This window comes from Cnephaeus nilssonii, assembly GCF_951640355.1.
Source record: "Cnephaeus nilssonii genome assembly, chromosome: 1".
Classification (NCBI taxonomy): domain Eukaryota; kingdom Metazoa; phylum Chordata; class Mammalia; order Chiroptera; family Vespertilionidae; genus Cnephaeus; species Cnephaeus nilssonii.
Window position 1 is genome coordinate 25279496 of NC_137072.1, and position 24742 is coordinate 25304237.

Genomic DNA, 24742 nt, shown 5'->3' on the forward strand with positions numbered 1-24742 from the left:
TGAAACCCAAACTGTCAAGCAATGCCAATATTTCATTTTAGGCAACCTGACTTGATAAAGAACGTTGTTCCATGGGTCACTTCTCCAGGGATAACTTAAACCCAAAGAAAATAAACATTGTTAAATTAATTTATCACTACAACTGCATAATATCAAATGGAAGGCTTTCAGTCAAAAATTCGTTTCTAAAAATTGTTATCCAGTGTTTAAAAAGAAATCTTACCTAGCCCTGGCTGGAGAGACTCAGTTGGTTGGGCATCATCCCAGGCACCAAAAGGTTGCCAGTTTGATTCCCGGTCAGGGCACATGCCCTGGTTTCAGGCTCAATCCCCAGTTGGGGGCATGCAGGAGGCAGCTGATCAATGATTCTCTCTCACATCTATGTTTCTCTCTCCCTCTCCTGTCCTCTCTCTGTAAAAATCAATTTTAAAATGTTTAAAAAATATTAGCTAAAGTTTAAAAAAGTCTCTCCATTAATAACAAAAAGCTAAAGTGTCACTGAGGACTTTTTACCAAATTTATTCACTGTCATGTTCTCAAGAACACAAACTTAGTTCAAAAAACAAAGGTAGTCATCAATATTTCTAGTAGAGGCTTAACAAAAATATGCTTATATTCTTAAATTAGTTTCCAACTGAGAAGATGAAAACAAAATTGACAAAAAGGTAAAAAAATTTGTGCTTCTTACCTTCATAACCTCTAGAACATAAATCATCCGTGGTCCCATAGATCTTCCATCTGCTCCATAAACCGGATCCTTTGTAAAGCATAATGTTCTTTTCTTGTCTATTGCCATAGTTAAAATATAACTCTTCTCCTTCGATCCCCAAAAGTGTGTCATTTTTGCATTCCCATTTCTGAAATTCGCTTTTTGAGTCACAGGCATAGAGAGTGATAGCAACCCAATCTGTTTTTGATGGTACCCCCAAGCATAATTTAAAGGCAATACTCATAATCTGGGATTCTGACACCCATCGGAATTTCTGTGCTTCATTGTCTGGGTTGCAAACTGCTGTTTGGACTGCACTGGGGCTTATTGCTTCCACACAGCGCTTGTGATCTTCATTATATATTAAAAACTGCCTAGTATCTGTTAAAAAAAAAAAGAAGAAAGAAAAGATGTTTAAATAGATACATGTGACAAATACAGTATTTTAGGTCAAAAGTTCCCAATATTTCAATTTCCTTAAAGACTTATGGTCACAAGAAGAGGGCAAAGTTGGCTCTACCTGAGCCAGCTCAGCTACCTCTGGGGGATCCCTGAGTCTGGAAAGAGAGGCTGGGTTGAGGGGAGCACATGGCTGCTGGCAAGCATCCATTATAAGGAACATTATGAAAAGGCCTGCCTTAAATGCATACTAATTATAATGGAGTGAACATAAACAGTAGGTAATAGGAAAAGAAATAATGCCCATCAGAGAAAAAATCTGGATATGAATACAATAAGCTATAAAGTTAAATGCATGTATATCCTGAAATAGAATTTTGAAGTCTGACTCACCCCTACCCTCTTTAAGATAGATGAAGCTAATGCATAATTATTCTAATTATAACATTAGGGAGGTTTTTTGTAACTTAAAAAAAAATAATTTTATGTTAGAAAATTTACTTTCATTTTAGGTCCAGCAAAGTTTTGAACTAAGGGCTTTCTCATAGCCTAGGTCTCGGTAACTAGAGAAATTTTTTGTTTTCCTTTCCAGGGTAACTTAGAGACCTACCATCTAGAGACAAGTTAGTATCTGTATATAATTTTAGCTTTGATTCACTGGCATACTCATTCTCACCTATGTACAATAAAAAGATACAACAATGTATTTAAAAGCATAATAATTTGTGCCCGGCTGGTGTGGCTCAGTGGTTGAGCGTTGACCTATGAACCAGGAGGTCACTGGTTCGATTCCTGGTCAGGGCACATGCCCAGGTTGCAGGCTCGATCCCCAGTAGGGGGTATGCAGGAGGCAGCCGATCAATGATTCTCTCTCATTGATGTTTCTATCTCTCACTCTCTCTGCCTTCCTCTCTGAAATCAATAAAAATATTTTAAAAATAGGCAGATTAGTAAACTCAAAAAAAAAATATTTTAAAAATAAATAAATAATTAAAATAAAAGTATAATAATTTGCAAAGCACAGGTTAAATAAATGTTGTTATATCAATTAAGGTAATATTTATAAGACTAACTTTCCAAATATCTATTGTTTATGCTTGTGATTTGGGACTGGCAATTTAAATAAATATGTATAGGTGGTTTATGCTTATAATACACTTCTGCTGGTTGGCAAAACTCAACTTCCCCTTGCCAAAAATAAAAAAGAAAAAAGGTCTGGTAAGCATGTTTTTTTTTTTTCCCTTAAATCAAAATTGAATTTATGTAAAGATTCTTCTTTTTTGTTGTTTATTTTTTAAAGAATAGACAAATGAAAGACACTATTTTAATTTTGAGACATAAATATAAATTACACACTTTACCATTCCTGTGAAAATATCTGAAGTTTTACTAAATTCCTTTTACTTAACCGGTTCTTTCAAAATGAGCTGGCAGTATTACAGATTCTTGAGGAGCTAACTAAATGAACTCATTATTTTAAATCAAATCATGCCATGAAAAATAACACGGTAATATTAGTACACTAGCATATTCCTTCACTGTTTACAAAGCACTTTATCAGCCATATTGTATTTATTGGCCTCAACACCCCTCTGAGGTTAGCACCACTTGCACTGCGAGGTCAGTTCTTGAACCACCAACTCAAACCTTACCAAGGATCTTTGCCTCAAAAGACTATTTTCTCCTGCCACACTCCTATATCTGTTCTTGACCCACACTTGTTAGAGACCTCCTGCCTCTGGGTTCCTAATTCAGTGCTACTTCCGGGGATGGGTTCCTCATTTCTGTTGGTTTTATTTCTTGTAATCGGGGTTCAACAAAAACTGAATTCAGAACATCTGTTTCTGTTGTCTTCCTTAAAACTGACATCTGTCAAACCACCATGCAATGCCAGGCTGAACCTCCTCCCACCAAGCTGAACTCCTGCCCAGGTTAGATGTCATTTTGTTGTTGCCCATGTCCTAGCACAGAGGTGTTCAACTTTTTCATCTCATGGCATGCATAAAGTAATAACTAAAATTCTGCAGCACACCAAAAAATGTATTATATTTTTTTGCCAGTGTGACAAAATTGGTTATAATTTTTGATTTACAAAAAAATAATAATAACAACAGTAATGATCTACTCTTTTTACTCCAAAGTAACTTATTTTTAAAAATCAGGTGCCTATACTTGTATATAAGGATTTCTGGTATCAAGAATTAACCCATCAGATACAAGCTTATTATGGGACATGACCAATAAGATACAACTCTGTTATATGACCTATATATTTATGGTTCAAGACAGGGCATTCACCCCGGATGGCTATTGTGCTGGCTTTGGCATTTTTTTATTTGACGATCTAAGGCAAAAGAGGTCAGTGCCCCCTGACTGCATAGTCAGGTATTGCATGTTTTTAAAAATTCTTGAGGCACATCAGGTGAAAATTGCTTTCCTAGCATGACAAAATGAGTACCTTTCTGCATTGGCAATAAAGTTAAATTTTTAACAACATGGTGTTTTGTTCACAGTAAAATACAAAAAAAAATCAGAAAAATAAAAGGTTCTTTTAAAATATTACTACATGCAAATGTAAATCTAGGCTCCTCTAATCTAAAAAGGTAATAAATTCTGAAAATTTTGTCATATACATCTATAAACTCAACTATACTGCCTTTAAATGTAATCTGTGTTTGCTTTTCCACCTATTGTTTTCCTATCTAGACTTATCTTCCACTTTTCAGAGTAACATCTCATCATCAATATATCTTCCACTTCATACTTTCAGTCATTTGACTGTATTGTCAAGCACCCAACACTTATTAACCACCCAGATTCAGTCAACCAACCAATTGATAATCAGCCATTTAATGAAAAGGTGCTTGAAAGTCTTTATGCACAAACAGTATTTCTCTTTCAGAGGTTTTTATACTTATTTGACTTTTATTCCATGTACTTAATTTTCATGTGTAGTTTCATCCTAATTTTAATCTAAATATGATGGTATTTAATGCACAAACATTCAATATTCTTTTTCTCATGAATGGTACCATCATCCACCCAGTCCATAAGCCAAAAACCTAGGAGTAATCCTAGATTCTCAGTTTTCCTTTACTTTCTTCGATAAAAGCAGACTCTATCGGCTTTACCCCTAAATATACTACGTTAATTGTATGTGTTAACTTGGCTAGGTCTCAGTACATAAATTTTTGATCAAACTCATCTAGATGTTGCTGTTAAGATATTTTTGTTTTGTTTTTGTTTTGTTTTGCTTTTTAGATAAGGTTAATATTTAAATCAATAGGGTTTGAGTAAAACAGATTATCCTCCATTCTGTGGGTAGGTCTCATCCAATCAGTTGAAGGCCTTCAGAGAAAACTGACTGAGATCCCTGAAGAAGAGGAAATTCAACCTCTAGACTGCCTTTGGACTTGAACTGAAATATCACCTCTTTGCTGAGTTTCTAGCATGTTACCCTGTAGATTTTGGAATAGCCAGCCTCCATGATTGCATGAGCCAACTGCTTAAAATAACTGTCTCTTGAAGGATAGACAGATATAAACACAGAGAGAGAGAGAGAGAGAGAGAGAGAGAGAGAGAGAGAGAGAGAGTTCTATTTCTCTGGAGAACCCTGACTATGAAGAACCATATCCCCTAATCCATTCTTTTCCTCCATCTCCACTGCCACCACCCTAGACCATTCCAGAAATACTTAGATTTCTGTCTATGCAGTCTCTTTAGCAGATTGCCTGCGATGTGAATGCTTATTCAGTGATAAAATTGATTTCTTTTTCTTCTACCTTTGTGAGAGGTTTCCTAGGTTGGGAGGAGATTTTGTTTTAAATGCCATTGTCCCAACACTTTAAACCCTTGAAGAGTGTACTACAGCACACAGGAAAAATATAACCAGCCTCCACAACACAGCTCACTAGAAGGGGCAGGATCCAGCGGGCCTACCCCCTGCCCTAATTGCCTCCCTCTCTTGGCCTCTTTCACCACCTCCAGCCACAGGGCCTTTCTGTTCCTCAAACACCTCAAGCTCATTTCCACTTTTGAAGCTTCATATCTCAAGTTCCCGCTTCTTGGAATGCTCAGTAAGGTCCCAGCTCACGTGTTAACTCCTTAGCAAGCTGACTGTCCCAATTTTACTTTTATTTTCTATATAATATTCATAACCATCTTAAAGTATATTCTTTTTAAAAAAAATTTATTTACTTATGTTTTGTCTGGTCTCCCTGATGGAATATAAATTCCAAGAGTAGAAAGACTTTATCTTTCTGGTTTAATACTGTATTCTCTCCTTTTTGGAGTATAATCGTCTCTCAACAAGTAATAGTTGAATGAATGAAAGAGTTTTTATTAAATCTGAAGCATGTTCCCTAGTAACCCAGGTACATTATTTTATTTAATAACTGATTAATGATTAGAAGTCTATTTAATATTAGTTTTCCCCCTGAAAGTTCATTTGTACTGAAGAGCAATTTATAAATGTTTGTACTTATAAAAGGAGTACTTGGAAATGAAAAGCTTCTATTTCAAAACAAACTTATCTATTCTTGTTTCCCGTATTTATCTTTAACACTAGGAAGCAGTGCAAGTTTGATATTGCCTTTGCCAGACAATACAAGGAAATGTAAAATTATCATTTTATGTTCCTACATTCATACATTATTCTTCTCCACAACTAGACAACAGCTTTTATCACTGTTCCTGTGCACCGTCTCTGACTCAGGGCCTTGACCAAAAAGCAGCTGGTGACCTTTTTGCCACTATGAACCACATTGTGGTTTTACACAGGGGTGAGCAAAAGTAGGTTTATAGATGTTTGCATGGAAAATAATAACAATTAATAAATAGTAATATAAAAATGAACTCTGTTTTGCATATTCACAACTGTAAACCTATTTTTTATTTTTGCCCACCCCATATGTAGAAATATTCTACATTTTGTTTATGTTAATTATGCTGTAATTGAAATATTGCAAAAAGGTGAGCAAGTGAGGACAGTTGGATAGCTAGATTAATTTATCTGCAATTTCATTTACGGATTAAAATGTGTGTTTTCTCTTTTCTTAACACACGTCAGAAATTTATTTACAGAATTGAAGAGAACTTCCTTCCATCTTAACTCCATCTTGCTAACCTCACATATTTCCTTCAACACATATGTGCCAGGTGGTGTGCTGGTGACAAAACGAGAGACAAGTTCCCTGCCACAATGAGCTCTCACTCCACTGTGGTTAATTCAAGGGCAGAACATCAAAGGTCAAAATACATTGAGGCAAGAAGCAATCCATTTCAACCCAATATCTCAGGTTAAAAGTAACTGACATGCAGTAACATGGGTGTGAATTTTCTTTTAAGTGGGTTTTAAATGATTCCATAACATTGAGCAAGTAATTAAATTTCCAAACTTACCACCAAAGAAGATTAGGTTATTAAAGGTGACCATTTGGATATCCTATCTAATAAAAGAGAAACATGCAAATTGACCATACCTCCGCTATGCCCACCAGCCAATCAGGAGTGAGAATGCAAATTAACCCAACCAAGATGGCAGTTGATTTGCATATCCAGGCGCAGAGCAAAGACTGAAGTCACCGTAGAAGGAAGCCAAGTGCTGTAGAAGGGGGCGAAGCTGCAGAGAAGCAAGCAGGCGGGGTGGTGGAGAAGGGAGGGAAGCAGGCGGGGCGGTGGAGAAGGGAGGGAAGCAAGCGGGGCGGTGGAGAAGGGAGGGAAGCAGGCGGGGTGGTGGAGAAGGGAGGGAAGCAGGCGGGGCAGGGGGAGAAGGCCGCAGAAAGCCCTATTCTTGTAGGAATCTTCCTGCAATGGGCCTCTAGTATGCTATATTCCCTTACACATGTTTAGATTTTTCCTGTCAATGAATAAAATGATGACATGAATAAAAAGAAGAAAATAACTTCTGGAAGATAAAGAAGCTGGAAAAGAGTAAAGTAAATGGGTATTTTGTAGCAAATACTGTCAGAATTCTACTTATTTCTTCTTGCCTTTTGCAGTTTTAGTGCATGCCAGCTCCAGTCCTCAGTGACAGCACTACCCCACACTGCTGGGCCTGGGGCATTTTCTGACCAACACAGCCCCCTGTGCCCACACACTGTGGGGACAAGAAGAATCGGAGAACTAATGCCACCTATAAGTGGAGTAGCCCTTCGCCAGTGATCAATGGGAGTTGATGAATGAACACCCAAGTCCTTGCCCATAGGGAGGATGCCTCTGAGGCACATACTACTACGTTGTTACCCAGAGCACCCCAGCAACACGCTGCTCCAGGTGTCCACGGAGATCACTAGCTCCTTAACACACACTGACCAGTGCCTTCACTTCTGGTCTCACTGCCCCCTCCTCTTCCCATGTTTCCTGGGACCACCTCCCAAATAAACCATTCACATTGTTGCAAAAGATCAGGCTTGACCAACCCAAACAAATCTATGAGCCTGTCGATGTATGCAAAACCTACACATGTGTCCCCATAGATCTGAAATTAAATTAAAAAAAAAACAAATATTTATCAAGTACCTAATACATAAAAACAAACAAACCAAAAAACTATGCCCACTGCTGGGAGCAGAGGAAAACTAGGATCCAGTGCTAGGTTTTGCAGTACCGAACAAACGATTAAAGGAAAGTTTGAGAGTTATTTTATTTTTCACTTCAACCTATCACTAACTCATCAAATATTCAGAGAACCTACTATTTGAAGCCACTGCATTTGCCCATTAGGGGAGGTACAATTATGAATCCATATGGGCTGTGACCGCAAGGAGGAAAACAGAAGCCGGGAGTATGAAACCTGCCAACTTCCTGCCTTCCTCCCTAAAGATATGAATATCTCACCCTTCCTGGGTTCCTTCACTCCCAACTCAGTAGGTCTCCCTCAGCCTCCTGCTCCTTTCACCTGTGTCCTGGATCCCATTCCCTCCTGCCTCTCCACTCACTATCCTTTGTTTCTCTCCTATATCTTCTACCTCAAAATGCCAGCTTCTCCCCCAATTTTAAGACAAACAAAGCCTGACACTACGCCACTCTTTCTTCTTCCATTCAGAGCCATTCTAACTAATTAATTAACCTTTATGCATCATGTCTCAATGCAGCCAGCCGGTGTGGCTCAGTGGGTTAGAGTGTCGTCCTGTGCACCAGCAGGCCTCAGGTTCCATACCTGGTCAGGGCATGTACCTGGGTTGCAGGTTCAATCCCTAGTCCCGACCGTGTGTGCAGGAGGCAACCAATGGATGTTTCTCTCAACCAATGGATGTCTCTCTCTCTCTCTCTCTCTCTCTCTCTCTCTCTCTCTCTCTCTCTCTTCCCCCCTACATACCTCCTTCCCTTCCTTCCACTCTCTGAAACCAATGGGAGAAAATATCCTTGGGTGAGGATTTTTTTAAAAATCTTTATGTATCCTTTCAACCTGATCATGACATAATCAGAGCTTCACTGCTAACTGGCTGTGTGACCTTAGTCAAGTTTCTAAACCCCTCTGTTCTTACTTTTCCCCGTCTGAAAAATAAAGGCAAAATAACAGGACCTGCTGGTTGTTGTGAGAATTAAATGAGGTCACCCAAATAAAGTGCTTAGAACATTGCTGACACAAAGAAATTTGCTTGATACACGTTAGTTCGTTATTGTCATTAACTGGGAAAGTGCGAAAGGGTTCAGAACAGGAGGAAGCTAGAGGAAGCGGAGCGCTGCTCAGCAGCCCCCACAGAGGGACAGAAGGACAAGGACAATGGAGAACCGGAGTTCCCACCCTCAGGACGTAGGTGATGCGACGGAGAGAGGTATGCTCTTGGGGGTCAGCACACTTGCAGTCACATTCTGGTTCCCCCATTCACTAGCGATGCTGCCTGGGTTAAACTAATCATCCTAGCCTCAGTTTGCTCATCAGTAAAATGGGGGTCATAATGCTTTCTGACAGAGTTGCTGTGCATTTCTAAATGAAATAATTTATATAAAGTGCACAACGTGTCACGTGCACGTAGTAAACACTCCGAGGTGAATGCCCTCCCTCCCTGTCCAAGTGAAAAGCCTAACAATGGGTACAGAGTGACGGAGTCTTCCTCCACGCACTGTAGTTTTGAAGCACATGATGCCTTTCTTAATCAACACATCCCAGCTGGTCAATTAGAGCTACTGCTTAGCCTCAGAGCCAGAAGACCATGATCAGGAATGAGCTCTGGTCCTTACTGGCTAGTTGACTGCTAAGCGTCAGCTTTTTCGTGTAGTAAAAGGTAGATAGTAATACCTACCCATCCCGCCTCAAGGGGTTGTTGTAAGGATCTGAAGAAGGATCTGAAAGTGATTAATTCATATGGTTAAGGATCCGAAAGTGCTCTGTGACCTTTATTTGGTTTGTAATTGGAAAACTTTGTCTTCAAATTATTTCTTCTTTTGATGTCAGTTTCAATTCTTTTGGAAAGGGTCCTTTTCTTTTTATCTCCTTCTACTCTCACTTTTGTTCAACCTGATTTCCACTGCTGTCCTCTGGGGACCAACCTAACCATCCATTTTTTTCATCCAACAATGCGTGATGATAGCCAAGAGGAAAGATGTCACTACCGTTCTCATTTGACATCAGTTTTACTCCCTCTCTGCTGTGAAGACACACACTACTTCAGAAGCTACTTTCCTATGTTCCACTCACCTGTGGCCTCAACTCACCTACTTCCCCCTTAGCCGCTCAAGGTTCAGTCTCAGAGGCCACGTTGTAGGGTGTGAGCATCTCTTTCCAGTGTGTGTGCTGACACAAAACAGATCCATCACCTCTTCCACATAACAACTTGGATATAACTATGATCCCTTCTCCTTTGTCTTTAACTGAGATTGAGCACTTTTGATTATTTAAAGTTCACATTTAACCTGTGATGACTTTCCTACTGAGAAATTAGGCCCAACACGCTTAGAAGATACCAAAATGCATGCAACAAAGCAATTATTTTACCAATATCTGCAATATCCTCCACACACAGATTATAGAAAAATCTGATGTCGCAACAATAACAAGAAAAACAGAAAAATATAAGAGTAATTAAAAATGAAAGGTGACAAGAACTTGGTTTTGTTCAACAACTGCAGAGAGATGAGAGAATAGAAATAAAGAAAAGTAAAAATATTATAAGGAAAATCTTATGAAAATTAAAACTAGTAAGGGAATGCCAGTGGGGAATTATTTCTTGAAGAAATCCTACATTGATATTAAACCAATCATTCATTCAGCAAATATGAATTGCTTCTTTTTTAAAATAGACTATGTTTATTATGCCTACTCAAGTTTTTATTTACACTAGAGAAGAGAAAATTAAAGTTCAGACGTGAAGTCACAGGACTAGTCAAAGAATTGCAAATCTAATGCATCCTCTAATTCTAGATAGCACTCTCTTTCCAGTGTGTGTGCTGACACAAAGCAGATCCATCACCTCTTTCACATAACAACTTGGATATAACTAAGGACACCACGGATACACTGGTTTGCCCCCTTCTCTGCTCAGGTCATATCACAATGGGATTAACATGTTCAGTTCTGGATGTGTCCAGGGTCTGAACTCTAAATTTTATGAAGGAAAGTTGCAGGACCTGGAGGAAAAGAGAAGCATTGCTTCTTTTTAATAAAACTCTCCATTGGAAGTCAGGATTCTGAGTGCTAAACAGGTTGTTGCACTAATGAGCTATGAGACCCTGGAAAGATCACTTAACCTGTCAGAAACCCGAATTTTTTAAGCATAAACCAAGGAGGCTGGATGCAGCATGGGTCTGTGCTAAAGATCAAGTTTACACTATTTTTTTTTTTCACCTTCACTGGCTAGTGAGAGCCTGCTCTGGCATCTCTTCCCAACTCTGCCCACAGGACATCACATTGGTAGTTTGAAATCAACCATGGTGGGAGTGTTACATCATGGAAATCGGTAAATGCCACAAATCAATGCTTTTCTTCTTCTGAGAACCAACTGTTAAGTTTACCAAAACACCAAACCATGCCAATGAACCAAACCATGCCATTTCAAGCTAAACTTCTCTGCTGTGCTCCAATCTCTGCGTCTAAGCAACTTTCACTGTATCCCTGCTTTGATTATATCCCCGCTGAGATCTAAACATCAACACTGAATGCAGTTCTTTCCGCTAAAAAGATAGCAGAGCAAGAAGAGTAAGAAGGGGGCCCTGGTCAGGCAGCTCAGTGTTTGGATACCTCAGGGTTGAGGGTTCATTCCCCAGGCAGGGCATATACAAGAATCAGCCAATGAGCTCTGGCCAGTGTTCTCAGTGGTTAGAGCGCCCTCCCGTGCACTGAAGGGTCATGATGTTCGATTCCTGGTCAGGGCACATACCCAGGTTGTGAGTTTGATCCCAGTTGGGGTTTGTGGGTGAGGCAACTGATCAATGTTTCTCTCTTTCTCCCTCTCCCTTCCTCTCTCTCTAGAATCAATGAAAAGCATATCCTCAGGTGAGGATTAAAAAAAAAAAAATCAACCAATGAATGTGTGGAACAACAAATCTGTGTTTCCTTCCTTCCTTCCTTCCTTCCTTCCTTCCTTCCTTCCTTCCTTCCTTCCTTCCTTCCTTCCTTCTTTCTTTCTTCCTTTCTTTCTTTCTCTCTCTTTCTCTCAAAAAAATAAATAAAAATAAATTAATGAAATTAAAAAAAACTAAGAAGGGAGAGTGGCTCCTTCTGTTAAGCTTGGCCTGCTGGGTGTGGCACGGATGTTCACGGCGCTGGTGATATGGGCTGCTCTCGGGGATGTGGGAGAAAGGGTTCTGAGTGGAAAAGACATTATCCACAAGGAAGAAGGGAGACCATTCCGTGGGTTTTCTTAGTAAAGAACCAGGGAGGGGTTTCTAAGGAGTCATACACCCGACCTTCTCCTGCTAACTAAGCAGGTATTCTGCTTTTATTCAGACACCTCTGATCATGAGCCACTTAAGCCAAGAAAAGGTAAAATAAGAATTATAGTCTCAAAAAAAAAAAAAACTGGAAGGGGCTCCCTTGCCCACATTTTTGTTTGTTTGTTTTTTATTCTCTAACTAAACAGATAAACAGATGTGCAGCACCTCCCTGGTTCTCCCGTATTTATGCCTATCAAGAGGAAGATATTCATCAGGGTAAGGTACCCTGCTGTCTCAAGGAGGGAAAAATCTGTCAGCAAATTAAGAAACACTTTCCCCCCAAAGCATGAACAGTCAGTTTAAAAAAAAATAGGGGCTGTATGTGTGCTGCCCAATGTGGTATCCATAGCCCCAGGGGTCTACAGCACACTTGATACAAGGCCAGTCTGAATTCAGATGTGCTCTAAATGTAGAATACACCCCAGGTTTTGAAATTTTAATTTTTAATGTTGACTAAAAATATTTTGGATATATTGAGTTAGATAAATATATTCATAAAATCAATGTCACTTGTTTCTTTTTGCTTTTTAAAAAAATATGTTTTTTGTTGATTTTTAGAGAAAGAGAGGAAGAGAGAGGGAGAGAAAGAAACATCAATTGGCTGCCTCCTGAACATCCCCTACTGAGGATGGAACCCACAACCTGGGCATGTGCCTTGGCCAGAATACAACAGGCAATTTCTTAGTGCAGTGGACGAGGCTCAACCAATTGAGCCACCCCGGCCAGGCCTCTTTACTTTTTCTAATGTGGCAATGTAATGTGGCCTATTATGTTTCTATTAGAGGCCTGGTGCACGAAATTCGTGCACAGATAGGATCCCTAGGCCTGGCCGGTGATCAGGGCCGATCTCTGGGGTGACCAGCGGGGTGATTGGGGGGGCCCCCCCTCTTGCACCCGCCTTGTGCGGCCTGGCACCGTCTGCTCGCCAGCCCCGTGCCCCACCACCACCACCGGCCACCTCCCTCTGCGGGGCGACCAGTGGGACGATTGGGGGGCCCCTGCTGGCACCCACCTTGGCCCACCTGGAGCCTGCAGGCAGGGCAGCTCCTGTGTTGAGCATCTGCCCCCTGGTGGTCAGTGTGCATCATAGCAACCAGTCATTCCGCTGGTCATCCTATTGTTCAGTCTATTTGCATATTAGGCTTTTATTATATAGGATTGCACTGAGCTGAGTTAGAGTCTGGGTTCCAGACTCAGCCCTTGAACTGGTCACCCAGCTTCTGTGTGAAGACCTTTAGTGACAGGGAACTTTCTCTTAAGCAGACTATTCTATTGGTGACAGCACACCCTTGGAAGATATATTAACCCTCCTGCATAAACAAGCTTTCAAGATGGACACTGATGTCTAACCCCATGCTGCGGTCTCCACAGCATGGGGCTGCTCACCTTCAGCACCACGTACTGGCTGAGGTGTGAACAGCTTTGCAGACAGGATTAATGTGAAATTATCTCCTCAGGCTCCAGGAATCTTTTCTCAGCCTTGTTTCTTGGGAAACTTCTCCTTAAATACTTAACATATTGTTTCATTGGACAATTAATTACTACTATGGGGGGAAAGTCACAGCTAACACTCATTGAGTCACTGCAACCAACGGATGGGGCAGGTAATATTGATAAGCTCCCCATGTTACCGACAGGGAAACCAAAGCACAAAGAAATCAAGTCGCTTCCTGACAGGGTGCAAACCACACTGCCTTCGCCTGTGTTTTTATAATACTACGACTTAATGCTCATTACGATTGAACATTTTCCATGATCAAATACTCTCTCCCTGGAAAGCTTCCTGGTTACATAGGAGCTTCCGTGTTACCCGTGTCCCCCCAGTCCTGCCCCACCATTGCAGCCGCGCATGGAGTGCCCTTGGCACAGGTCAGTGTGTGTAGATTCGAGAGAAATGAAGGGGGGTCAGGGATCAAATATTCAAAGTTGAAATCCCTCCTTATCTCAAAAGAGAACTGGAAGCTTTCTATTATTTTATACCAAAAAAATCATGAAATGATGAAACAACAATAGAAAATGGACATTAATTTTAGAAAGAAAGGCCCCATCCAGGCAATGAGTTTGGAAAGTTATCTTCAATCCTTAAAGCCTGTGTTTTCTAAAATGAAGCAAATATCTTCTAAATGTCTATTTACTTTTTATAATAACAATCTTAAATAAAACACATTCACATCAATTTTCATTAGGTATATAATTTTTTAAAATATTTGATTTTGAATCACAAGAATATGCATTCATTAATAAAGATCGTTTATGATCAGAAAGAGAGAGAGAACTGGGAGTAAAAACTCTTCCAGGTGCTCTCGTTCTTAAGTTTCAGCGGGTTAAATCTAAAGCAGTGATTTTCAACCGCTGTGCTGCAAGAATTTTTGAAACATGCAATACTTGACTATTTAGTTAGGGGCATTGACCTCTTTTCCCTTGGATTGCCAAACCAAAAAATGACAACAGGCAACACAATAGCCATCTAGTGTGAATGAATCAAATTATACCTATTTTTTTTTTTTTGTCAGATAGGCAAAAGCTATAATTTTTTTTTGTTTTGGTGTGCTGCAGAATTTTAGTCGTTTTTGTGTGCCATGAGATGAAAGAGGTTCAAAATCACCGATCTAAAGAAATAGAAATGATGCCTTTGAGAATTTGAAAAGCTCTGAATCTGTCCCTCCTGAATAATCACTAATCTCCAGGAAAAAAAAAAAGAAGAAGAAAAAAAAAAAACACACCAGAGGAATAAATCAGTTTGAACCACTTGGACTGCAGAGAAGGATGAACTTTCTAGCAATAAAAACTATGAATGATTAAAACGGTTCACAGACAAAAAGACAAACTGTGGAAATGACATGGGATGCCTGTGGGGGTTGATCTGTGATCCTGTCCTTAGCTCTCCGATGAGGAGAGACACCAGAGCTGCACCCCCTTCAGCCAGAAACACCCGGAACATGTTCAGTGTTAGACAGGAATATTGTGGAATGAAACTAGCGTGCACAGACCACAGAAGAACTCCCTCTACGGATACAGCAGGGGAGGAACAAGGTTGATGAGAGGAGTCAGGAGGAGGACAGGGGTTCCCTGGGGCTCAGGGCACCTCTGGCCTGAGAAGCAGCGCCCCTGCCCTCGCCCAGGCCCCAGGCCGGGCGTCCAGGCAGAGGCAACAGGTTCCCTGCAGAGCTGGGGGCCTGCGGAGCTGGGGGCCAGGGGAGCTGTGCTCTCCTCCTCAGCACAGGTATTGAAAGGAATCCGTGGACAAGGACCCCCGCCCCCCCCAAAAAAAAAGCGGTGCCATAGAGCCAGGCCACCCAGAGCCGACTTACCCAGCAGCTGCACAGCAACTGGAATGAGAAGCAGCAAAGTCAGGAGCAGGGGCAGCCTCATGGCCCAGAGTGTATCCTTTCTTCCAGGGATGGGGAGGAAGGCGTGCAAACGAACCAAAGCCGGGAGGGTGCTGGGTCACCCCTTCCCCTCCTCAACTCTCAGAGCAGCCCTGCTGAAAGGAAGGGAGGAGGAAGCTCTCACTTTTAAAGGGCTTCTCGAATTAGGGAAAACCTCCAATAAGGAGATATCCTGTCACATGAGGGTGGTTGGAAAAAACAGGAATTCAAAGTTACAACTTTGCTTCGTAAGCGAACTTTTGAGAAGAGCAGATACAGAGGAAGGGGAGAAGGGGACACATGTGGGAGAAGCTAAGGAAGAGGGGGAGGTGGACGGGGGATGGGAGAGAGGAGGGGCGAGCTGGCGGCGGGAGTCAGAAGTGAAACAGCCTGGGACCTCGCAGCCTCTGCCCTGGGGCTTGTGGAGAGCACACCGGGGCCATCATTACCTGGTTACCTGGGCCGGACAGGAGGCTCCCCCAAGAAAGCAGCTGAACCCAGGGTCCCTCGGCAGACAACCCCACCCTGTGGGCACAGAAATGGCAGGAGCTAAAAAAAGGAGTCTTTGGTAGAAACATTTTCTTAGTGGCTGAAATCAATCGCCCTCATCCTCCCTATTCAGTGCTTATGGGTATCTTTTTTTCTTAGAAAGCTGCAAGAGAAACAGATCACATATCCGGTAGCTTTGTTCCTTTAGCTAGGAGAAGAGGCTAAACCTAAGTCCTAAGGGAATTACAGTAATGGCCGGGAGGGAGAAAGTTCTAGAAGTCTTTCTCTTGAAAGTTCTGGAGAAAACATCACAAAGGATTTGCAAAAAAAAGCTTTGCTGTCCAGCCTCCCCCAGGGGATCCTCTTCAAGTGTGGAAGTGCCCTCTTGCTAGCAGAAAATCTGCTTGTTTGATTAAAAAGACATACTGTGTATAGTCATTACATCACAGGTGACATTCTTTCTCTTTAAAAAAAAATGGTAACAAATGTATCATTGAGCACAATACTAACCCCTGAGCATCTATTTTGTTATTTTTCAGAAGTAAAACATGAATAAGAACATTTTGAACCAAATATTAGTAGATAGGCAACCCACAACTAGAACGTGGGAAATGTTAGCAATTCAGAAAGAAGCTGCTGCAAGTGTATTTTCTGAAAGTTTAAAGAAGTTTCTCAAGTGGACAGCTCCAAGATTCACCATCTTTATGCTGAAGTTATAAAGTTTTCTTCCTATGAGAAATGTGTTATTCTCTCGCTGGCTTATTGTTGTTGTTGTTGTCATTGTTTTTAACATTCAAAATTGAAGATGATTCTGACAGGAGGAAAAAGATGGTGAAAAGTAGGACGCAGGACAAATGGTTTCTTTTCATTTTTAAGCCTATGCTTAACTGACAAAAAAAGTTGGTTACAAAACAGAACAGATGGAACAAGAAATGTTTCTTTCTAAAACATTGCTTCACTGATTTATCATGAAAGAAAAAAAAAGCATTTTGAATGAGTCATTCATAGCTTTTCCAGGTAAATAAGTTGTATAGATTTAAATTGTTTGGCCTAATTTGGATTTACATCCATTTCAGAAGCAAATACAATTTATTTTTTTAAATTTCTTTATTGGTTATGGTATCACATAATTGTCCTCATCCCCCTATTCCCATCCCGAACCCCTCCCCACGTATGCGCAAATACAATTTAATTGAATTTTCTCTATACTCACATGCAGGGTGTTTTTGTATTATATAAATGTGTCATGTGACCAACTAGGATCAGTGGTAAAATCTGTGGCTTTCAAACAAAAGCAAGCCAACGCTCTCACAAAGAAATTTACCCCATGACCTTGACTTTACTGAAATAAAGATTTATCAGGCTAGAAGAGTGGCGACCAATTCATTCCACCTAAGCAATTACTGAACTGGCAGGAACTGCCTGAAGTAACTATTTTGGACCCTGAACTCTAGTAGAAAACTCGGGGCATCCAGCAGAGAGCTCAATGGAGAGGCTGGTCAATGCTGGTGATTTTCGGCCTTTGCCGGCGGTAGTGGCCGCCATCCTCCATTCCCCGGCTTTGTGGCAGGTGGCGGTGAGGGTGGCAGAATGTTTCCTGGTGCAGCTGGCTGTAAACAGAGCGGACAATGCAGACCTTGTCCTCCAAATGTCAGAGCTGGGTGTTCTGGAAGACCCAATGCTATAAAACTTTGAGGGAAAAGCATCAGGAAAAATCTTTATGAGACTGGATTTGGGAATGATTTTTTTTTTATATGACACCAAAGCACAGGCAATAAAAGAAAAAGCAGATAAGTTGGGCTTTATCAATATCAAAAATTTTGTGCATCAAATTTCACTATCAAGAGAGTGAAAAGACAACCCACAGAATGGGAAAAGATATTTGTAGATCACATATCTGATTGAGGAATTACTATCCATCCTATATAATAAAAGGCTAATGTGCAAATTGACCCAACGGTGGAATGACCAGTCGCTATGATGCACACTGACCATCAGGGGGCAGACACTCAACGCAGAAGCTGTCCCATGGTGGTCAGTGCACTCTCTCAGGGGGAGCGCCACTCAGCCAGAAGCCCTGAAGCAGGCTCAAGGCTCAAGGCTGGCAAGCGCAGCAGTGGTGGTGGGAACCTCTCCCGCCTCCCTCCACAGCAGTGCTAAGGATGTTTGACTGACGGCTTAGGCCCACTCCCCATGGGGAACAGTCCTAAGCCATCATTTGGACATCCCCCAAGGCCTCCCAGGCTATGAGAGGGCTCAGGCCAGGCTGAGGGACCCCCCTGCCCCCTTGAGTGCATGGATTTCATGCACCGGGCCTCTAGTAATATATAAAGGAGTTCAACTCAACAGCAGCAACAACAACAAAGCAAAGCATTGCAACAAAGCAACCCTGGTGCATTGCTGGTAGGGATGTAAAATGGCATAGCTGCTGTGGAAAACAGTTTGGCGGCTCCACAGAAAGTTAAACATAGAATTGCCATATGATCCAGCAATTCCCCTTCTAGGTATATGCCCCAAAGGACTGAAAACAGAGACTCAAAGAGATATTTGTACACCATTGTTCATAGCGGCACTTATTCACAGTAACCAAAAGATAGAAGCAACTCAAGTGTCCATCAGACCCATGAATGGATAAATAATATTATCCTATAGAATAAAGGAGTAATATGCAAATTGACCATCATGGCCTCGCACAAGATGGCCACCCCCATGTGGTCACAAGATGGCCACCACAAGATGACTGGCAGGGGAGGGCAGTTGGGGGTGACCAGGCCAGCAGGGGAGGGCAGTTGGAGGAGACCAGGCCTGCAGGGGAGGGCAGTTGGGGGCAACCAGGCCTGCAGGGGAGGGAGGGCAGTTGGGGGGATCAGGCCTGCAGGGGAGGGCAGTTAGGGGTGACTGGGTAGGCAAGAGATGACAGTTAGGGGTGACCAGACAAGCAGGGGAGGGCAGTTGGGGGCAAGCAGGCCTGCAGGGGAGAGCAGCTGGGGGCGACCAGGCCTGCAGGGGAGGGCAGTTGGGGGAAACTAGGCCTGCAGGGGAGGGCGGTTTGGGGGGACCAGACCTGCAAAGGAGGGCAGTTGGGGGTGACCAGGCTGGCAGGGGAGGGCAGTTAGGTGTGACTGGGCCAGCAGGGGAGGGCAGTTAGAAGTGACCGGGCCAACAGGGGAGGGCAGTTGTGGGTGACCAGGCCTGCAGGGGAGGGCAGTTAGGGGTGACCAGGTCATCAGGGTAGGGCAGTTAGGGGCAACCAGGCCAGCAGGAGAGGGCAGTTGGGGGTGACCAGGCTGGCAAGGGAAGGCAATTGGGTGCGATTGGGCCTAAACCAGCAGTCAGACATCCCCCAAAGGGTCCTGTATTGGAGAGGGTGCAGGCCGGGCAGAGGGACACCCTCCCCCATGCACAAATTTCATGCACCAGGCCTCTAGTCTATAATAATAAAAGCATAATATGCTAATTAGACCAAATGTCCTTCTGGACATCCTTCCAGACAACCTTCCAGATGAAGCCAGGGCTGCAAGGGAAGCCCAGGTCCCAGGTGCCAGAGGGAAGCTGGTGCTGGCAGCCGGGGGAAGGAAGGCCTACTCTTGAATGAATTTCATGCATCGGGACTCTAATTTAGCCATAAAAAAGAATTCTGCTACCTTCTACAACTTGTACAACCTTGAAAACATTATGCTAAGTGAAAGAAACCAAACACAAAAGAACAAATATTCTATGATTCCAATTATATGATGTATGTAGAATAGGAAAATTCATAGACAGAAAGAATAGAGGTCACCAGGGACTGGTGTGGGGGGCGGGGGCAGAGAGAGTGAGCATTCTTGTTTAAAGGGTACACAACTTCTGTTTGGGATAATAAAGTATTCTGAAAATGAGTAGTGGTGATAGTTACACAACATCATGAAAATACTTAAAGCTACTGAATTGTACATGTAAAAATGGAAAGAATAGTAAGTTTTATGCTGTGAATATTTTACACAATAAAAATAAAATACAACTCTTAACCATCCTTTTTATATCCTTTTTCTATGTTTTGGTTCTGGCTTTTGCTCTTTTACTTAGTTATTGATAATGGTTGTTTTTAGCTAGTATTTTCTTCAAGCTAAAAAAGTATTTTTACAAAATAAAGAGAATCTTTACTAATATATGTAATATTTTAAACAATAAAAAAATAAAATAAAGTAATAGAGATGATAAAAAAAGAAAATCCTCATTTTTTTAAAATTCGTAAGACAATTACTGAACTATTTCATTTCCTCCTAGTCATTCTCTGTCGCAAACATCATGTACTCACACCCACTCAATTCCATATAAGATGAACTTAGAGAACTCTTTGTTTTGAAATAGTTCCAAGAAAATTAGCTCAACAAATTCTATCATTTTAACCAGTAAACTGGTGATGGACACACAAATTTGTTTCATTCAAGGAAACCTACTTTTTAATGGACAAATTTGCACAAATGGTTTCAAGATAATTTTGACTCACTCAAAAACAGAAGATATAATGAGTCAGCTGAGTGAAAATTTAAAAACTTAACCCTTTGCACTCGCTTGCTTTTTTCTCGATTCCTTTATTCTACTCGGGATTTAATTTTTTAAATACCCCAGATTTTATAAAGCGCGGCAGTAGAATAAAAAACTGGAGTTTCTTTTCATACAAACTTATTTATTTGGATTTTTTTATATTTCAAATTATTGATACATTCAATACAATTTGACATACGAGCTGCTACCGATGCTAACCGTGTTGAGTCACACTCGACATCCGAGTGCAAAAGGTTAAAAGATGGAACACTTTTCTAAACTGAATTTATTGGAGTGAAATTGGTCAACAAGACCATACAAGTTTCAAGTGTACAACTCAATAAAACATCATCTACACACTGCATCTGGCGCTCAGCACCCCCAGTCAAATCTCTTTCCACCACCATTTATTCTCCCTTTGCCCATTTCCACCTCCTCCCTCCTTCTCTCTGGTTATCACCAACCATGCTGTTGTCCATGTCTATGTGTCATACATATGTGTGTGTGTGTGTGTGTGTGTGTGTGTGTGTACTTTTTTGCTTAATACATTCATTTTTTTCACCCAGTCCCCAACCTCTCTCACCTCTGATAGCTGTCAGTCTGTTCTATGTATCTATGCTTATGTTTCTATTTTGTTAAATTATTTTGTTGATTAGGTTCCACATATAAGTGAAATCATATGTTATTTGTCTTTCTCTAACTATCTTATTTCACTTAGCATAATAATTTCCAGGTCCATTCATGCTTTTGCAAAAGATAAGATTTTCTTCTTATTTTATGGCTGCATAGTATTCCATCCTGTAAATGTCCCACAGCTGTTTTATCCATTCATCAAATGATAGATGCTTGGGCTGTTTACAGATCTTAGCTATCCTATCTAATAAAAGAGTAATATGCAAATTGACTGTACCTCTGCTACACCCCCAAGCCACGCCCACCAGCCAATCAGGAGCGAGTATGCAAATTAACCCAACCAAGATGGCTTCGGCCACAGAGAAAGCAAGAGGCTTGGCTTCCCCCGGCAATGGAGGAAGCCAAGCTTTCTGCCCACTCTGGCCTGCCTTGGCCTCCTCTTAAGGCTACAAAGTTTCAATTATAGAAGATAAATAAATCCCATCAAAAATGGCGGCAGCCACGGAGCTGGAGGAAAGCAGGAGGCTTGAGTTGCCCCCGGCGATGGAGGAAGCCAAGTTTCCACAGCCCTGGCCTGCCTTGCCCTCTGCTTAAGGCTACAAAGTTTCAATTATAAAAGATAAATAAATCCCAGATACCAGGGCCTCCGCTTGGGTTGCTGGGGGGCGTGGCCGGCTTGCAAACCACCACAGGCCCCTCGCCCAGGCTGCCCCACACCCCAAGGGAACCCCCACCCTGATCCGGGAAACCCTTCAGGGCAAACCAGCTGGCCCCCACTCATGCACCAGGCCTCTATCCTATCTAATCCTATCTAATAAAAGAATAATATGCAAATTGACTGTCACTCCAACACACAAGATGGCTGCCCCCATGTGGGCACAAGATGGCCACCACAAGATGGCCAGCAGGGGAGGGCAGTTGGGAGGGACCAGGCCTCCAAGGGAGGGCAGTTGGGGGTGATCAGGCCAGCAGGGGAGGGCAGTTGGGAGGGACCAGGCCTGCAAGGGAGGGCAGTTGGGGGCAATCAAGCCTGCAGGGGAGGGCAGTTAGGGGTAACCAGGCTGGCAGAGGAGGGAAGTTGGGGGCGACCAGGCCTGCAGGGAAGGGCAGTTGTGGGGGACCCAGGCCTGCAGGAGAGAGCAGTTGGGGGGGACCAGGCATGCAGGGGAGAGCAGCTGGGGGGGACCAGGCCCGCAGGGGAGGGCAGTTAGGGGTGACCAGGCCTGCAGGGGAGGGTAGTTAGGGGCAAACAGGCTGGCAGGGGAGCAGTTAGGCATCAATCAGGCTGGCAGGGGAGTGGTTAGGGGGTGATCAGGCTGGCAGGCAGAAGCAGTTAGGGGCAATCAGGAAGGCAGGCAGGCGAGCAGTTGGGAGCCAGCAGTCCTGAATTGTGAAAGGGATGTCCGACTGCTGCGCCTAAACGGGCAGTCGGACATCCCTCAAGGGGTCCCAGATTAGAGATGGTGCAGGCTGGGCTGAGGGACACCCTCCCCCCACCCCCCCATGCACGAATTTCATGCACCCGGCCTCTAGTTGTAAATAATGCTGCTATGAACATAAGGGTGCATATATTCTTTCTGATGGGTGCTTCAGGATTCTTAGGATATATTCCCAGAAGTGGAATTTCTGAGTCAAATGGAAATTCCATTTTTAATTTTTGAGGAAACTATACTATTTTCCAGAGTGGCTGCACCAATCTGCTTTCCAACTAGGGTTCTCTTTTCTCCACATCCTCACCAGTATTTGTTGTTTGTTGATTTATTAATGGTAGTAATCTGGTAGGTGTGAGTTGATACCTCATTGTAGTTTTAACTTGCAAATCTCTAACAATAAGTGACATTGAACATTTTTTTCATACATCTCTTGGCCATCTGTATATCCCCTTTGGAGAAGTGTCTATTCAAGGCCTTTGCCCATTTTTAAAATTGGATTGTCTTCCTTTTGTTGAGTTGTACTATGACTTCTGTATATATTTTGGAAATTAAGCCCTTATCAGATGTATTATTGGTGAATATGTTCTCCCATACAGTGGGCTTCCTTTTCACTTTGATGATGGTTTCTTTTGCTGCACAGAAGTTTTTATTTTGGTGTAGTCCCTCTCATTTGTTTACATTTTCCTTTGTTTCTCTTTCCCTAGGAGATGTATCGGTGAAAATTCTGCTACATGAGATGTCTGAGATTTTACTGCCTATGTTTTCTTCAAGGATTTGTATGGTTTTGTGACTATATTTAATTATTTTATCCATGTTGAGTTTATTTTTGTGTATGATATAAGTTGGTGGTACAGTTTAATTTTTTTGTACATACCTGTCCAATTTTCATAACACCATTTATTGAAGAGACTGTCCTTACTCCAATGCATGCTCTTGCCTCCTTTGTCAAATATTAATTGACCATAGTGGTGTGGGTAGATTGCTGGGGTTTCTGTTTTGTCCTATTGATCTATATGCCAGTTCTTGTGCCAATTCCAGGAGGCTTTAATTACAATGGCTTTGTAGTATAGTTTGATATCTAGTATTGTGATCCCTCCAATTTTGTTGTTCTTTCTCAAGATTTCTGAGGCTACTCGGGGTATTTTTTGGTTCCATATAAATTTTTGGAATATTTGTACTAGACCTGTGAAATATATTGAAGGTATTTTAATAGGATTGCATAGAATCTATAGATTACTTTGGGTAGTATGAATATTTTATTGATGTTAATTCTTCCAGTCCATGAATATGGTATATGCTTCCACTTGTTTGTATTTTCCTCTATTTTTTCCTTTCTTTTTTAATGTCCTATCATTTTCTGAGTACAGGTCTTCTGCTGCTTTGGTTAAATTTGTTCCTAGGTATGTTATTTTTTGTTGCAATGCTAAATGGGATTGTTTTTTTAGTTTCTGCTTCTAAGAGCTCATTATAGGTGTACAAAAATGCCATCAATTTCTGGATACTATTTTATATATTTCCTTTGCCAAATTCATTTATTAAATCTAGTAGTTTTTTGGTGGAGTCTTTAGGGTTTTCTATGTACAATATCGTGTCATCTGTGAATAATGACAGTTTTATTCCTCCTTTACCATTTCGATGCTTTTTATTTTTTCTTCTTGTATGATCACTGTGGCTAGGACTTCCAGTACTATGTTGAGTTAAAGTGGTGAAAGTGGATATTCTGTCTGTATTTCTGTGGTGGAACCTCTTTCATTTCTGATTTTATTTATTTGGGTCCTCTCCCATTGTTTCTTGATGAGTCTCTCTAAAAGTTCATTAATTTTGTTTATCTTTTTAAGGAAACTGCTCTTGGTTTCATTGATCTTTTGTATTGTTTTTTGTTTCTATGTCATTTATTTCTGCTCTTCATTATTTCCTTCCTTCTACTTACTCTGGGCTTTTCTTGTTGTTCTCTTTCTAATTCTTTGAATTGTAGGTTTAGGTTGTTTTTTTGAGATTTTTCTTGTTTTTTGAGGTAGGCCTGTAGTGCTATAAACTTCCCTCTCAGGACTGTTTTTATTGTGTCCCATATATTTGGGGTTGTTGTATGTTTATTTTCATTTGTTTCCAAGAAGTATTTTATTTCTCCCTTGATCTCATGGTAACACATTCACTTTTTAATAATATGCTATTTAACCTCCATGTCTTTGAATTTTTTTGAATTTTATTATTATACTTGTTTTCTAGTTTCATACTGTTGTGATCTGAAAAGATGCTTGATATGATTTCAATCTCCTTGAACTTGTAGAGAGTTTGTTTCCTTATATGTG

General features: G+C 41.5%; 1 protein-coding gene across 1 annotated transcript in view; it reads right to left on the bottom strand.

The window, feature by feature from the left end:
- The window catches only part of MRC1 (mannose receptor C-type 1), a 97998-nt gene extending 82568 nt beyond the window's left edge, over positions 1-15430 (bottom strand). The window contains exons 1-2 of the mRNA XM_079795350.1: positions 15295-15430; positions 689-1090 (exon numbers count right to left, since the gene is read on the bottom strand). Coding sequence (XP_079651476.1) covers positions 689-1090; positions 15295-15355 — 463 coding nt within the window. The 5' untranslated portion in view covers positions 15356-15430. The remainder of the gene's footprint in view (positions 1-688; positions 1091-15294) is intronic.
- Positions 15431-24742: the final 9312 nt, after the last annotated feature.